General features: G+C 43.6%; 2 protein-coding genes across 2 annotated transcripts; both read left to right on the forward strand.

The window, feature by feature from the left end:
• The first annotated feature begins 1,733 nt into the window (after window positions 1-1,733).
• LOC112240215 (circadian locomoter output cycles protein kaput-like) lies at window positions 1,734-8,316 on the forward strand. The gene is made up of 8 exons (XM_042313501.1): window positions 1,734-2,341; window positions 2,844-2,903; window positions 3,435-3,583; window positions 4,345-4,436; window positions 5,516-5,605; window positions 7,102-7,222; window positions 7,465-7,578; window positions 7,959-8,316. The coding sequence occupies exons 1-8, from the start codon at window positions 2,325-2,327 to the stop codon at window positions 8,186-8,188; spliced, it is 873 nt and encodes a 290-aa protein (XP_042169435.1). The 5' UTR covers window positions 1,734-2,324; the 3' UTR covers window positions 8,189-8,316.
• A 1,850-nt stretch (window positions 8,317-10,166) lies between these two features.
• Window positions 10,167-13,435, forward strand: LOC121838684 (circadian locomoter output cycles protein kaput-like; the record flags this gene model as incomplete). The annotated part of the gene is given in 3 exon segments (XM_042313502.1): window positions 10,167-10,176; window positions 12,919-13,025; window positions 13,288-13,435. A coding segment is annotated over 1 exon segment (146 nt), but the record flags the coding sequence as incomplete, so codon positions are not given.
• Between the last annotated feature and the right edge of the window lie 3,251 nt (window positions 13,436-16,686).

Raw genomic sequence — 16,686 nt, forward strand, 5'->3', positions numbered from 1 at the left:
TAGTGATTGACTGTGTAGACGTTGACAAGATGATCAGTGGTTATTCACTGTGTAGACAGATGGATGATGACAGTTAGACACAGTAGAGTGTGTTATTGATGGACAGATGACAGTTAGACAGATGATAGTGTGACAGACAGATGGATGAGTGGTTATTCAGATGTAGAGTGACATGGATAGATGATGTGGTTATTCACTGAGGATAACAGTTATGGATGAGTGACTATTCCCGATAGTGTGCTATGGATGGATGATGTGTTATTCACTGTGTAGTGTGTTAGGGCCTGATCAGAATATGGCTGTGTGTTTCCTTAATGTTGATGCTGCCGAGCCCCAGTAGAGTGTTATTGATGGAGGAAATGTGTGTGTTATGGATGATGTGGTTATTCATTGTGTAGTGTGATGGATGGATGATGTGGTTATTCATTGTGTAGTGTGTATGGATGGATGATGTGGTTATTCACTGTGTGGTGTGTTATGGATGATGTGGTTATTCACTGTGTAGTGTGTTATGGATGATGTGGTTATTCACTGTGTAGTGTGTTATGGATGATGTGGTTATTCACTGTGTAGTGTGTTATGGATGATGTGGTTATTCATTATGTAGTGTGTGATGGATGGATGATGTGGTTATTCATTGTGTAGTGTGTTATGGATGGATGATGTGGTTATTCATTGTGTAGTGTGTTATGGATGATGTGGTTATTCACTGTGTGGTGTGTTATGGATGGATGATGTGGTTATTCATTGTGTAGTGTGTTATGGATGGATGATGTGGTTATTCATTGTGTAGTGTATTATGGATGGATGATGTGGTTATTCATTGTGTAGTGTGTTATGGATGGATGATGTGGTTATTCACTGTGTAGTGTGTTATGGATGATGTGGTTATTCATTGTGTAGTGTGTTATGGATGGATGATGTGGTTATTCATTATGTAGTATGTTATGGATGATGTGGTTATTCATTATGTAGTGTGTGATGGATGGATGATGTGGTTATTCACTGTGTAGTGTGTTATGGATGGATGATGTGGTTATTCACTGTGTAGTGTGTTATGGATGATGTGGTTATTCATTGTGTAGTGTGTTATGGATGGATGATGTGGTTATTCACTGTGTAGTGTGTTATGGATGGATGATGTGGTTATTCATTGTGTAGTGTGTTATGGATGGATGATGTGGTTATTCACTGTGTAGTGTGTTATGGATGATGTGGTTATTCATTGTGTAGTGTGTTATGGATGGATGATGTGGTTATTCATTGTGTAGTGTGTTATGGATGATGTGGTTATTCATTGTGTAGTGTGTTATGGATGGATGATGTGGTTATTCATTATGTAGTGTGTTATGGATGGATGATGTGGTTATTCATTGTGTAGCGTGTTATGGATGGATGATGTGGTTATTCACTGTGTAGTGTGTTATGGATGGATGATGTGGTTATTCACTGTGTAGTGTGTTATGATGATGGATTCACTGTGTGTGTTATGGATGGATGATGTGGTTATTCATTCGCTGATCCTTCCAGGTCCTGTAGTTGTTATGGAAATGTTATTCCCTCAGGCCTTGACTGTTTCACTGCAGCCACAGGCCTGAAGACTGTTATGGATGATGAGTTATTCATTGTGCCTGTGTTAAGACTGTTTCACTGCAGGACAGGCCTGACTGTTATTCACTGCAGCCACAGGCCTGAAGACTGTTTCACTGCAGCCACAGGCCTGAAGACTGAAGACTGTTCCACTGCAGCCACAGGCCTGAAGACTGTTTCACTGCAGCCACGGGCCTGAAGACTGTTTCACTGCAGCCACAGGCCTGAAGACTGTTTCACTGCAGCCACAGGCCTGAAGACTGTTCCACTGCAGCCACAGGCCTAAAGACTGTTTCACTGCAGCCACAGGCCTGAAGACTGTTTCACTGCAGCCACAGGCCTGAAGACTGTTTCACTGCAGCCACAGGCCTGAAGACTGTTTCACTGCAGCCACAGGCCTGAAGACTGTTTCACTGCAGCCACAGGCCTGAAGACTGTTTCACTGCAGCCACAGGCCTGAAGACTGTTTCACTGCAGCCACAGGCCTGAAGACTGTTTCACTGCAGCCACAGGCCTGAAGACTGTTTCACTGCAGCCACGGGCCTGAAGACTGTTTCACTGCAGCCACAGGCCTGAAGACTGTTTCACTGCAGCCACAGGCCTGACGACTGTTTCACTGCAGCCACAGGCCTGAAGACTGTTTCACTGCAGCCACAGGCCTGAAGACTGTTTCACTGCAGCCACAGGCCTGAAGACTGTTTCACTGCAGCCACAGGCCTGAACAACAGCCAGTCATGACATCAAGCATAGGGTCGGTCACAACACACACTGTCCCCTACTGTTGTACCCATTCAGAAATACCAGCCGTTACTCCCTCCTACCCACTGACTAGGATAACACTTTTTCTGAACTACAACACCTCTCTCTTTTTCACAATCTCTCTCTCTCTCTCTCTCTCTCTCTCTCTCACACAATCTCTCTCTCTCTCTCTCTCTCTCTCTCTCACACAATCTCTCTCTCTCTCTCTCTCTCTGAACACACAATCTCTCTCTCTCTCTCTCTCTCTCTCACAATCTCTCTCTCTCTCTCTCTCTCTCTCTCTCTCTCACACACAATCTCTCTCTCTCTCTCTCTCTCTCACACAATCTCTCTCTCTCTCTCACACAATCTCTGTCTCTTTCTCTCTCTTTCTCTCTCTCTCTCTCACACGTACACACACACACTCAGGATGACATATTGTTAAATGTTATAATAACTATTTTCAGATGATTTATTTCAAACATAACCCTAACATAAGACTTTTCCTTTCTCAGGGATGATTCTAGCATCTTCGACGGGTCGATGGATGAAGATGAGAAGGACAAAGCAAAACGGTGAGACATCACCACCGTGACATCACCGCCATGACATCACCGCCGTGACATCACCGCCGTGACATCACCGCCGTGACATCACCGCCGTGACATCACCGCCGTGACATCACCGCCATGACATCACCGCCGTGACATCACCGCCGTGACATCACCGCCATGACATCACCGCCATGACATCACCACCGTGACATCACCACCATGACATCACCACCATGACATCACCACCATGACATCACCACCATGACCTCCAAATCACAACTAACACTAAAACCCTGATTAGCTGAAACAGGACTAACACACAGCTGATTCACAAAACTAATCACTTAGTCCCTGATCAGCTGAAACAGGACTCGGTGCCATTCAGTGAGACTGATAGATAGATAATCGTAACTACCCAACTGATAAAAAAGGGCTAGCGACTCTCCATTCTAATTCTTCATTGAATGGTCTCTTTAAAGTATACTCCATTGTAATCTGTAATCTATTGTAATCCACAGCGTGTTGTAATCTGTAATCTATTGTAATCCACAGTGTGTCGCGTAACAAGTCGGAGAAGAAGAGACGAGACCAGTTCAATGTCCTCATCAAGGAGCTGGGCACCATGTTGCCTGGCATCACACGCAAGATGGACAAGTCCACCATCCTGCAGAAGAGCATCGACTTCCTGTGTAAACACAACGGTACCCGCCCCCTTTACTACCCCTTTCTGTTTCTACTTCCTGTTGTTGTGATGAATGTAAACAAACGGAGCTGATGCTTTTGAGAGTCATGGACATATAACTAAAATGTTAATTATTCTTGAGTAATGTCATGAATATGTATATATACATTATTGAGGAGTGTACATTGAAGAAATGAGGAGCAAATAGTGTTTTAAAATAGAATATTTTAGGTACTGGTGAAGGTCCCTTTATGTTCTTATCAGGATCAGAAGTTGACTGGTGAAGGTCCCTTTATGGTATTATCAGGGTCAGAAGTTGACTGGTGAAGGTCTCTTTATGATCTATTCTCATCAGGATCAGAAGTTGACTGGTGAAGGTCCCTTTATGTTATTATCAGGGTCAGAAGTTGACTGGTGAAGGTCCCTTTCTGTTATTATCAGGATCAGAAGTTGACTGGTGAAGGTCCCTTTATGTTATTATCAGGGTCAGAAGTTGACTGGTGAAGGTCTCTTTATGATCTATTCTCATCAGGATCAGAAGTTGACTGGTGAAGGTCCCTTTATGTTATTATCAGGGTCAGAAGTTGACTGGTGAAGGTCCCTTTATGTTATTATCAGGGTCAGAAGTTGACTGGTGAAGGTCCCTTTCTGTTATTATCAGGATCAGAAGTTGACTCTATTGTATAAATGGTGTATTCGGATGTATAATTTCTATATAGTATATTGTGCGTATTCTCATGTATATTTCTAAACACTATGATGTGTATGTGTCTCTAACAGAGATCTCTGCTCAGTCTGAGTCCAGTGAGATCAGACAGGACTGGAAACCTCCGTTCCTTAGCAACGAGGAGTTCACCCAGCTCATGCTGGAGGTGAGATACACAACATTACCCTATGATTACTACTACTGTACTACCCTACTAATACTACTACTGTACTACCCTACTAATACTACTACAATACTACCCTACTAATACTACTACTGTACTACCCTACTAATACTACTACAATACTACCCTACTATTACTAATATTACTACAGTATTACCCTACTATTACTACTACTGTACTACCCTACTATTACTAATATTCTACAGTATTACCCTACTATTACTACTACAGTACTACCCTATTAATACTACTACAATACTACCCCACTATTACTAATATTACTACAGTATTACCCTACTATTACTACTACAGTACTAAACTACTAATACTACTACAACACTACCCTACTATTACTAATATTACTACAGTATTACCCTACTAATACTACTACAATACTACCCTACTATTACTACTACTACTACGACAGTATTACCCTACTATTACTACTACTACAGTATTACCCTACTATTACTACTACTACAGTACTACCCTACTATTACTACTACAGTATTACCCTACTAATACTACTACAATACTACCCTACTATTACTAATATTACTACAGTATTACCCTACTATTACTACTACAGTACTACCCTACTAATACTACTACAATACTACCCTGATATTACTAATATTACTACAGTATTACCCTACTAATACTACTACAGTACTACCCTACTAATACTACTACAGTATTACCCTACTATTACTAATATTACTACAGTATTATCCTACTATTACTACTACAGTACTACCCTACTATTATTAATACTACTACAGTACTACCCTACTAATACTAATATTACTACAGCACTGCCCTACTATTATTAATACTACTACAGTACTACCCTACTATTACTAATATTACTACAGTATTACCCTACTATTACTACTACAGTACTACCCTACTATTATTAATACTACTACAGTACTACCCTACTGTAACAGTCGTATTAACTAAAGTTTAATGTTGTGTTGTAGGCTCTGGATGGATTCTTCACAGTAGTAATGACAGACTGGTTACAGTCGTATTAACTAAAGTGTAATGTTGTGTTGTAGGCTCTAGATGGATTCTTCATAGCGATAATGACAGACGGGAACATCATCTATGTCTCTGAGAGTGTCACCTCCTTACTGGAACACCTGCCGGTGAGTCGGACTGTCTGTGTTTCGATTCGTACCACAATACTATTGGACAGAAGGGTTTGGTTCCAATGCGTAGTACCACAATACTATTGGACAGAAGGGTTTGGTTCCAATGCATAGTACCACAATACTATTGGACAGAAGGGTTTGGTTCCAATGCATAATACCACAATACTATTGGACAGAAGGGTTTGGTTCCAATGCATAATACCACAATACTATTGGACAGAAGGGTTTGGTTCCAATGCATAGTACCACAATACTATTGGACAGAAGGGTTTGGTTCCAATGCATAGTACCACAATACTATTGGACAGAAGGGTTTGGTTCCAATGCATAGTACCACAATACTATTGGACAGAAGGGTTTGGTTCCAATGCATAGTACCAAGAGCAGCATTATCTGATATAATTTGACCAGGTAAGTTGACTGAGAACACATGGTCATTTACAGCAACGACCTGGGGAAGAGTTACAGGGAGGAGGGGATAAATGAGCCAATAGGAAGCTGAGGATGATTAGGTGGCCATGATGGTTTGAGGGCCAGATTGGGAGTTTAGCCTGGACACCGGGGTTAACACCCCTACTCTTACGATGAGTACCATGGGATCTTTAATGACCACAGAGAGTCAGGACACCTGTTTAGCGTCCCATCCGAAAGACGGCACCCTACACAGTGCAATGTCCCCAATCACTGCCCTGGGGGGCATTATTTTAATTTTTTTAAGACCAGAAGAAATAGTGCCTCCTACTGGCCCTTCAACACCACTTCCAGTAGCATCTGGTCTCCCATCCAGGGACATCCAGGGACCAATCAGGACCGACCCTGCTTAGCTTCTGAAGCAAGCCAACAGTGGGACACAGGGTGGTCTCCCATCCAGGGACATCCAGGGACCAATCAGGACCGACCCTGCTTAGCTTCTGAAACAAGCCATCAGTGGGGTACAGGGTGGTCTCCCATCCAGGGACCAATCAGGACCGACCCTGCTTAGCTTCTGAAACAAGCCATCAGTGGGATACATGGTGGTCTCCCATCCAGGGACCAATCAGGACCGACCCTGCTTAGCTTCTGAAGCAAGCCATCAGTGGGGTACAGGGTGGTCTCCCATCCAGGGACCAATCAGGACCGACCCTGCTTAGCTTCTGAAACAAGCCATCAGTGGGATACATGGTGGTCTCCCATCCAGGGACCAATCAGGACCGACCCTGCTTAGCTTCTGAAACAAGCCATCAGTGGGATACAGGGTGGTCTCCCATCCAGGGACCAATCAGGACCGACCCTGCTTAGCTTCTGAAACAAGCCATCAGTGGGATACAGGGTGGTGTGCTGCTGGCATGCAATTAACTAATTACAATTAATTTCTTATTCGTTTCCTACTTAAAAATGTACTTGGATGTTTGAAAGTATATAATAAAATGTTTCTATACCTTCCCCAGTTGTGTTGAACTCAACATGGTGTGTGTGTGTGTGTGTGATGTGTGTGTGTGCTCGTTCCCCAGTCGGACCTGCAGGACCAGAACCTGTTAAACTTCCTCCCCCTGAATGAACACTCGGAGGTGTACAAGGCTCTCTCCAAACACCCCTCCGACCCCGAGAGCCTAGGGCCAGAGTACCTCAAGAGTGAGTAACACCCAATCACATTGCCACCTTATTGGCTGCTGGCCTATCACGTCGCTTCATATACACTGCCGTCCAATCAGATCACTTGTTATACACTGCAAGCAGTCATCTGCAACTATAATCGGCCATGTTGTATCTGTAAAAAAAAATTGTAAACACTGTAAAAATGTTTTTAAGAGAAATGATTGCAACGTAGTTAAGGTTGGTGTTCGTTGTGTTTGGTATTGTAATCGTGATTACAGCCAAGAACCAGCTGGAGTTTTGTTGCCACGTGTTGAGAGGAACTATCGACCCTAAAGAACCTGCCGTCTACGAACGCGTCAAGTTCATCGGCAACTTCAAGTCGCTGAACGACGGTGAGCGTCTGGTTTCGTTAGAAACTGGTCTTGTTTTATCAGCTGGAGAACAGAATAAACAGCTGTTAGTTTGATCATCTGTTCTGGTTTCTACTCATGGTAACGCTCTCCTCTCCTCTCCTCTCCTCTCCTCTCCTCTCCTCTCCCCCCTCCTCCCCCCCTCCCCCTCCCCTCCCCTCCTCCTCTCCCCCTCCCCCTCTCCTCTCCTCTCCTCTCCTCTCCTCTCCTCTCTCCTCCTCTCCTCTCCTCTCCCCTCTCCTCTCCTCTCCTCTCTCCTCTCCTCTCTCTCCCTCTCCTCTCCCTCTCCCTCTCTCCCTCTCCTCCTCTCCTCTCCTCTCCCTCTCTCCCCTCTCCTCTCCTCTCCCCTCTCGTCTCTCTAGTCCCCAACACCACCAGGAATGGTTTAGCAGGAGTGTTACAGAGATCCCTACAACCTGCCTTTGATGACCTGGTCTGCTTCGTAGCCACCGTCAGGCTGGCTAAACCACAGTTCATCAAGGTGACACACACCACACACCATACACCACACACACACACACACACACACACACAAACAGTAGTGCTGAGCAATTACTGCTTCTTGAGGTCGGTTCGGTTTCGGTTCGATTAATGAAAAAATAATCCTGGTTTTTCGATTTCAATAATTTATTTCTAAACATTAAATGCACTATGCATTATGTGGGTTGAAAGCTGTAACATCACAGAAGTCCCATGATGCTTAGTGACGTCCATTACTGCTTATCACTTATTAACCATTATATATTCACACTACTTTACTTTAATTAAATATTTAAGTTCTGTATATTACATTTGTTTTATTTGATGACTTTATTATTTCATTCCAAGTCATCGTCTCGTCTCAACAGGGCTGCTGTCTGACAAAAACACTGTTTTAATATTTATTTGTAGTAAACAAGGTATTATTTAATGACTGCTGAATATCAACTATCAATCACTTAGATCCTGTATTTCCGGGTAGAGATACCTCACGAAGAAACTGCTCTTGATCGCACGTTCTTCTCTCTTCTCTAGGCGTGCAAAGGATTATGGTCATTGTAGTTAATTACCATGTTTTCTGCACTAAACTATGTAGAATATTGGCCTGTTGAAAATTACAACTCCCTACTACAACGCACAGTTCAGGCTTGATCTGATTTATCTCTAGAAAAACTACGCCTTGAGCTCACATTAAAAAAAACTGAACCAACATTGGTCAGTTGTTTAAAAGCTCAAAATTAACCAACATTTTGGTTAATCGTTCAGCACTAACACACACACACACACACACACACACACACACACACACACACACACACACAAAATGAAGTAACAGAGAGTTGATGGTCAAGCCTATTTAACAAACAGTATTTAAACGCAACAAAGCTACACCTGCATAGAGATATTTTTCTATATTATATACACTCACCGGCCAGTTTATTAGGTACACCACCCTGTTCATTAAAATGGGTCACTCCTACAGACAGTGAGTCACGTGACCGGGGCTTGCTATATAAATCAGGCAGACAGGCTTCAAGGCATTCAGTTACTGTTCTATCGAACTTCAGAATGGGCAGAACTAGTGACCGTAGAGGCTTTGCGGTATGATCGTCGGTGCCAGGCGTCGGATCTAATATCTCAGAAACGGACGCCCACCTGGGCTTTTCACGACTGTGTCTAGCGTTTACCGAGAACGGTGCAACAAAACGAGGAACGTCCAGTCAGCGGCAGTCCTGTGGGTGAAAACAGCTGGTTGATGAGAGAGGTCCAAGGAGAATGGTAGGAACGGTTCGAGCTAACAGGAGGACCACAAACAGACACATGGAGGCAGTACAACCAACAGTGGGTTGAGCTAACAGGAGGACCACAAACAGACAAATGGAGGCACTACAACCAACAGTGGGTTGAGCTAACAGGAGGACCACAAACAGACAAATGGAGGCACTACAACCAACAGTGGGTTGAGCTAACAGGAGGGCCACAAATGGAGGCACTACAACCAACAGTGGGTTGAGCTAACAGGAGGACCACAAACAGACAAATGGAGGCACTACAACCAACAGTGGGTTGAGCTAACAGGAGGCCACAAACAGACAAATGGAGGCACTACAACCAACAGTGGGTTGAGCTAACAGGAGGACCACAAACAGACAAATGGAGGCACTACAACCAACAGTGGGTTGAGCTAACATGGAACATGATAGATGATTTCAGACCACAAACAGAGACAAATCCCAAAGGCTCTACAACCAACAGTGGGTTGAGCTAACAGGGGATGAGATGGACGGGCAAGCAGACATGAACAGACAAATGGAGCCCAATCTACAACCAACTGTGTGATGGCTAACAGGGGCCACAAACTAGACACCTTGGAGGGCCACGAAAACAGGCTGTTCTGGAGGCAGTACAACCAACAGTGGGTTGAGCTAAACACTGGAACATGATAGATGATATTCAATTTACTAGAGTGTCCTGGATCCCCAGACCTCTACCTCCATAGAGCAACAGTGGGGATGAGATGGAAGGGCTGACACAGCATGAATGTACCACCTAGACCACAGGTAACAGCAGTCTGTGTGATGGCTTATTCCTAGACCACAGGTAACACAGTCTTGTAGAATCCATTCCTAGACCACAGAATAACAGGCTGTCTGGAGGCAAAATGAGTCCTAGACACAGGTAACACACTGGAGTGGAGTTGTTGTTCCTAGATAAACTGGTAACACAGTCTCTAGTAGTTCTATTCTAGACCACATCATCAATATTATATTACAGATACAGGTTGACAGTCTATATAGTTCTTATTCCCTCCACAGGAGAACACAGAGCCCAATCTCTAGTAGTTCTTCACCTCAGGTAACACAGTCTGGAAAAAGTTCTTATTCCTAGACCACAGGTAACACAGTCTGGAGTGGAAGTTCTTATTCCTAGACCACAGGTAACACAGTCTGGAGTGGAAGTTCTTATTCCTAGACCACAGGTAACACAGTCTCTAGTAGTTCTTATTCCTAGACCACAGGTAACACAGTCTCTAGTAGTTCTTATTCCTAGACCACAGGTAACACAGTCTCTAGTAGTTCTTATTACTAGACCACAGGTAACACAGTCTCTAGTAGTTCTTATTACTAGACCCCAGGTAACACAGTCTCTAGTAGTTCTTATTCCTAGACCACAGGTAACACAGTCTCTAGTAGTTCTTATTACTAGACCACAGGTAACACAGTCTCTAGTAGTTCTTATTACTAGACCACAGGTAACACAGTCTCTAGTAGTTCTTATTCCTAGACCCCAGGTAACACAGTCTCTAGTAGTTCTTATTACTAGACCACAGGTAACACAGTCTCTAGTAGTTCTTATTACTAGACCACAGGTAACACAGTCTCTAGTAGTTCTTATTCCTAGACCCCAGGTAACACAGTCTCTAGTAGTTCTTATTACTAGACCACAGGTAACACAGTCTCTAGTAGTTCTTATTCCTAGACCACAGGTAACAGTCTCTAGTAGTTCTTATTCCTAGACCACAGGTAACACAGTCTCTAGTAGTTCTTATTCCTAGACCACAGGTAACACAGTCTCTAGTAGTTCTTATTCCTAGACCACAGGTAACACAGTCTCTAGTAGTTCTTATTCCTAGACCACAGGTAACACAGTCTCTAGTAGTTCTTATTCCTAGACCACAGGTAACACAGTCTCTAGTAGTTCTTATTCCTAGACCACAGGTAACACAGTCTCTAGTAGTTATTATTCCTAGACCACAGGTAACACAGTCTCTAGTAGTTCTTATTACTAGACCCCTGGTAACACAGTCTCTAGTAGTTATTATTACTAGACCACTGGTAACACAGTCTCTAGTAGTTCTTATTACTAGACCCCTGGTAACACAGTCTCTAGTAGTTCTTATTCCTAGACCACAGGTAACACAGTCTCTAGTAGTTATTATTACTAGACCACAGGTAACACAGTCTCTAGTAGTTCTTATTCCTAGACCACAGGTAACACAGTCTCTAGTAGTTCTTATTACTAGACCCCAGGTAACACAGTCTCTAGTAGTTCTTATTCCTAGACCACAGGTAACACAGTCTCTAGTAGTTCTTATTACTAGACCACAGGTAACACAGTCTCTAGTAGTTCTTATTCCTAGACCACAGGTAACACAGTCTCTAGTAGTTCTTATTACTAGACCCCAGGTAACACAGTCTCTAGTTCTTATTACTAGACCCCAGGTAACACAGTCTCTAGTAGTTCTTATTACTAGACCCCAGGTAACACAGTCTCTAGTTCTTAGCTTGTGGGGACACATAATTCAGTCCCTTTCAAAATCTTATTTTCCCTAACACCGTACTCTTACCCTAACCTTAACCCAAAATCCTAACCTTAAACCTAACCCTAACTACTAACCCTAAAACTAACCCTAGCTCCTAATCCTAAAACTAACCTTAGCTCCTAGCCCTAGCTCCTAGCCCTAGCTCCTAGCCCTAGCTCCTAACTCTAGCTCCTAACCCTAAAACTAACCCTAGCTCCTAGCCCTAGCTCCTAACTCTAGCTCCTAACCCTAAAACTAACCCTAGCTCCTAACCCTAGCTCCTAACTCTAGCTCCTAACCCTAAAACTAACCCTAGCTCCTAACCCTAGCTCCTAGCCCCTAACCCTAGCTCCCAACCCTAGCTCCTAACCCTAAAACAAACCCTAGCTCCTAACCCTAGCTCCTAACCCTAAAAGTAACCCTAGCTCCTAACCCTAGCTCCTAGCCCTAAAACTAACCCTAGCTCCTAACCCTAGCTCCTAACCCTAGCTCCTAACCCTAAAAAAACTAACCCTAGCTCCTAGCCCCTGACCCTAGCTCCTAACCCTAAAACTAACCCTAGCTCCCAACCCTAGCTCCTAACCCTAGCTCCTAACCTTAAACCTAACCCTAACTACTAACCCTAAAACTAACCCTAGCTCCTAATCCTAAAACTAACCTTAGCTCCTAACTCTAGCTCCTAACCCTAAAACTAACCCTAGCTCCTAACCCTAGCTCCTAGCCCCTAACCCTAGCCCCTAACCCTAGCTCCCAACCCTAGCTCCTAACCCTAAAACTAACCCTAGCTTCTAACCCTAGCTCCTAACCCTAAAAGTAACCCTAGCTCCTAGCCCCTAACCCTAGCTCCTAACCCTAGCTCCTAACCCTAGCTCCTAACCCTAGCTCCTAACCCTTGCTCCTAACCCTAGCTCCTAACCCTAAAACTAACCCTAGCTCCTAACCCTAGCTCCTAACCCTAGCTCCTGACGTAATTCTAAAATAAAGTGGTATTATGTTAATAAGCAGGCTGGGTAACTGATGATTTCATTTCCTCCCTAAAGGGCTCCACCAATCATAGGCTACCTTCCATTTGAGGTCCTGGGGACGTCGGGGTACGACTACTATCATGTAGACGACCTGGGGACACTGGCCAAGTGTCACGAACACTGTGAGTTACACACACACACACACACACACACTCTGACCGCCCCTCTCTGTGTCTAGTGATGCAGTATGGTAAAGTTACTACAGGTTCCTCTCCTCTCTGTCTAGTGATGCAGTATGGTAAAGTTACTACAGGTTCCTCTCCTCTCTGTCTAGTGATGCAGTATGGTAAAGTTACTACAGGTTCCTCTCCTCTCTCCTCTCTGTCTAGTGATGCAGTATGGTAAAGTTACTACAGGTTCCTCTCCTCTCTCCTCTCTGTCTAGTGATGCAGTATGGCAAAGGGAAGTCGTGTTACTACAGGTTCCTGACCAAAGGTCAACAGTGGATCTGGCTCCAGACTCGTCACTACATCACCTATCACCAGTGGAACTCCAGGCCTGAGTTCATCGTCTGCACACACACCGTCGTCAGGTAGGGAGGACATGTTATGGTAATGTTTAACTTCGTATGGGCAGGCTGGATGGTAAACGTCAGACGAAGGTCGAAAGCCAATGACCAACAGGCACACTTCATCTCACTGTCCAATCAGAAAAGATCTGTTTAACTTCTAATGGGCAGGTAGCGTCCCACCTGGCCAACATCCGGTGAAATTGCAGAGCGCTGTAATTCAAACTACAGAATTATAAATATTTAACTTTCATAAAATCACAAGTGTAAATACATCAACATTGTTAGTCCAGCCGCTATGTCAGATTTCAAAAAGGCTTTACGGCGAAAGCACACCACGCGATTATCTGAGGACAGCGACCCGCTTACAAAACCATGAAAAACATGTTTCAACCAGGCAGGTGCAACACGAAGGTCAGAAATAGCGATATAAAAAATGCCTTACCTTTGATGATCTTCTTCTGTTGACACTCCAAAAGGTAACAGTTACATCACAAGTGGTCCTTTTATTCGATAAAGTCCTTCTTTTATATCTATAACTCAGTTTAGCTGGCGCGCTTCAGTCAATAATCCACCCAGTTTCCCTCCTTTAAAATGCATACAAAATGAATCCCAAACGTTATTAATAAACTTATCAAAACAACATTTATAATCAAACCTTAGTTACCCTAATATGTAAATAAACGATAAAATCTAAGACGGAGAATTGTTATTGAGAAAAATACCAAAGAAAGCGCTCTCATTCACGCGCTTGGAAACACTACAGCCAAAATGGGAGCCACCTAGAAAAACTACAATTTCTGGCTCATTTTTCCAAACACCAGCCTGAATCTCTTTCTAAAGACTGTTCACATCTAGTGGAAGCCCTAGGAACTGCAACCTGGGAGGACTTTGCTTTATAATAAAAGTGACAGCCATTGAAAATAGTGGTAGGCTGACATTAGTGGTAGGCTGAATTAGTGGTAGGCTGACATTAGTGGTAGGCTGACATTAGTGGTAGGCTGACATTAGTGGTAGGCTGACATTAGTGGTAGGCTGACATTAGTGGTAGGCTGACATTAGTGGTAGGCTGACATTAGTGGTAGGCTGACATTAGTGGTAGGCTGACATTAGTGGTAGGCTGACATTATTTTAACAGTTTTAGAAACTTTAGAGTGTTTTGTATCCAAACCTACCAATTATATGCATATCCTAGCTTCTGGGCCTGAGTAACAGGCAGTTTACTTTGGGCACGCTTTTCAAGAAGACACTGCCCCCTACCCAAGAGAGGTTAAACAACGACCGACAGATTGACACAACTCATCTCACTGTCCCAATCAGAAAAGATGATTAGTCATGTCACTGTCCAGCGTCCAATGAGATATTCTGTCTGTCTGTTCACCCGGACGTGAAGACACTGCCCCCTACCCAAGAGAGGTTAAAACCTATTTGTTTAAATTTGCATATAGTTCTCCACACACACTGTCATCATGTAAGATTGGACTACACGGTTGATAATCTATATACTTCTAAAAATCTGACTATCATTTATTGTAAATTCTTTAAGGCATAACATATTTTATTTAAAATGAACAACAGAATAAATCCTTCCAATTTGTATAAAGGACTAGAAAATGGAAACATAATTCTGACTATCAATGGAAAAAATAATTATATTGTGAGGGACAGTTTTGTTCTGTCTCTCTGTGTAACTATGGAGAGGTGACTTGTTCTGTTCTCTGTGTAGCTATGGAGAAGTGACTTGTTCTGTTCTCTGTGTAGCTATGGAGAGGTGACTTGTTCTGTTCTCTGTGTAGCTATGGAGAGGTGACTTGTTCTGTTCTCTGTGTAGCTATGGAGAGGTGACTTGTTCTGTCTCTCTGTGTAGCTATGGAGAGGTGACTTGTTCTGTTCTCTGTCTGTGTAACTATGGAGAAGTGACTTGTTCTGTTCTCTGTGTAGCTATGGAGAGGAGACTTGTTCTGTTCTCTGTGTAGCTATGGAGAGGTGACTTGTTCTGTTCTCTGTGTAGCTATGGAGAGATGACTTGTTCTGTTCTCTGTGTAGCTATGGAAAGGTGACTTGTTCTGTTCTCTGTCTGTGTAACTATGGAGAGGTGACTTGTTCTGTCTCCCTGTGTAGCTATGGAGAGGTGACTTGTTCTGTTCTCTGTGTAGCTATGGAGAGGTGACATGTTCTGTTCTCTGTCTGTGTAACTATGGAGAAGTGACTTGTTCTGTTCTCTGTGTAGCTATGGAGAGGTGACTTGTTCTGTTCTCTGTGTAGCTATGGAGAGGTGACTTGTTCTGTTCTCTGTGTAGCTATGGAGAGGTGACTTGTTCTGTTCTCTGTGTAGCTATGGAGAGGTGACTTGTTCTGTTCTCTGTGTAGCTATGGAGAGGTGACTTGTTCTGTTCTCTGTGTAGCTATGGAGAGGTGACTTGTTCTGTTCTCTGTGTAGCTATGGAGAGGTGACTCTGTTCTGTTGACTTGTTCTGTGACTTGTTCTGTTCTCTGTCTGTGTAACTATGGAGAGGTGACTTGTTCTGTTCTCTGTGTAGCTATGGAGAGGTGACTTGTTCTGTTCTCTGTCTGTGCTATGGAGAGGTGACTTGTTCTGTTCTGTGTAGAGAGGTGACTTGTTCTGTTCTCTGTGTAGCTATGGAGAGGTGACTTGTTCTGTTCTCTGTGTAGCTATGGAGAGGTGACTTGTTCTGTTTCTGTGACTTGTTCTGTTCTCTGTGTAGCTATGGAGAGGTGGTAGCTATGGAGAGGTGACTTGTTCTGTTCTCTGTGTAGCTATGGAGAGGTGACTTGTTCTGTTCTCTGTGTAGCTATGGAGAGGTGACTTGTTCTGTTCTCTGTGTAGCTATGGAGAGGTGACTTGTTCTGTTCTCTGTGTAGCTATGGAGAGGTGACTTGTTCTGTTCTCTCTGTGACTTGTTCTGCTATGGAGAGGTGACTTGTTCTGTTCTCTGTGTAGCTATGGAGAGGTGACTTGTTCTGTTCTCTGTGTAGCTATGGAGAGGTGACTTGTTCTGTTCTCTGTGTAGCTATGGAGAGGTGACTTGTTCTGTTCTCTGTGTAGCTATGGAGAGGTGACTTGTTCTGTTCTCTGTGTAGCTATGGAGAGGTGACTTGTTCTGTTCTCTGTGTAGCTATGGAGAGGTGACTTGTTCTGTTCTCTGTGTAGCTATGGAGAGGTGACTTGTTCTGTTCTCTGTGTAGCTATGGAGAGGTGACTTGTTCTGTTCTCTGTGTAGCTATGGAGAGGTGACTTGTTCTGTTCTCTGTGT

Source organism: Oncorhynchus tshawytscha, unplaced genomic scaffold (assembly GCF_018296145.1).
Source record: "Oncorhynchus tshawytscha isolate Ot180627B unplaced genomic scaffold, Otsh_v2.0 Un_contig_11577_pilon_pilon, whole genome shotgun sequence".
NCBI lineage: Eukaryota > Metazoa > Chordata > Actinopteri > Salmoniformes > Salmonidae > Oncorhynchus > Oncorhynchus tshawytscha.

Coding starts and splice junctions, on each gene's coding strand:
- LOC112240215 (XM_042313501.1), top strand. Junction 2,904..3,434: donor GAGAAGGACAAAGCAAAACG/GTGAGACATCAC, acceptor TGTAATCCACAG/TGTGTCGCGTAACAAGTCGG. Junction 5,606..7,101: donor CCTTACTGGAACACCTGCCG/GTGAGTCGGACT, acceptor CTCGTTCCCCAG/TCGGACCTGCAGGACCAGAA.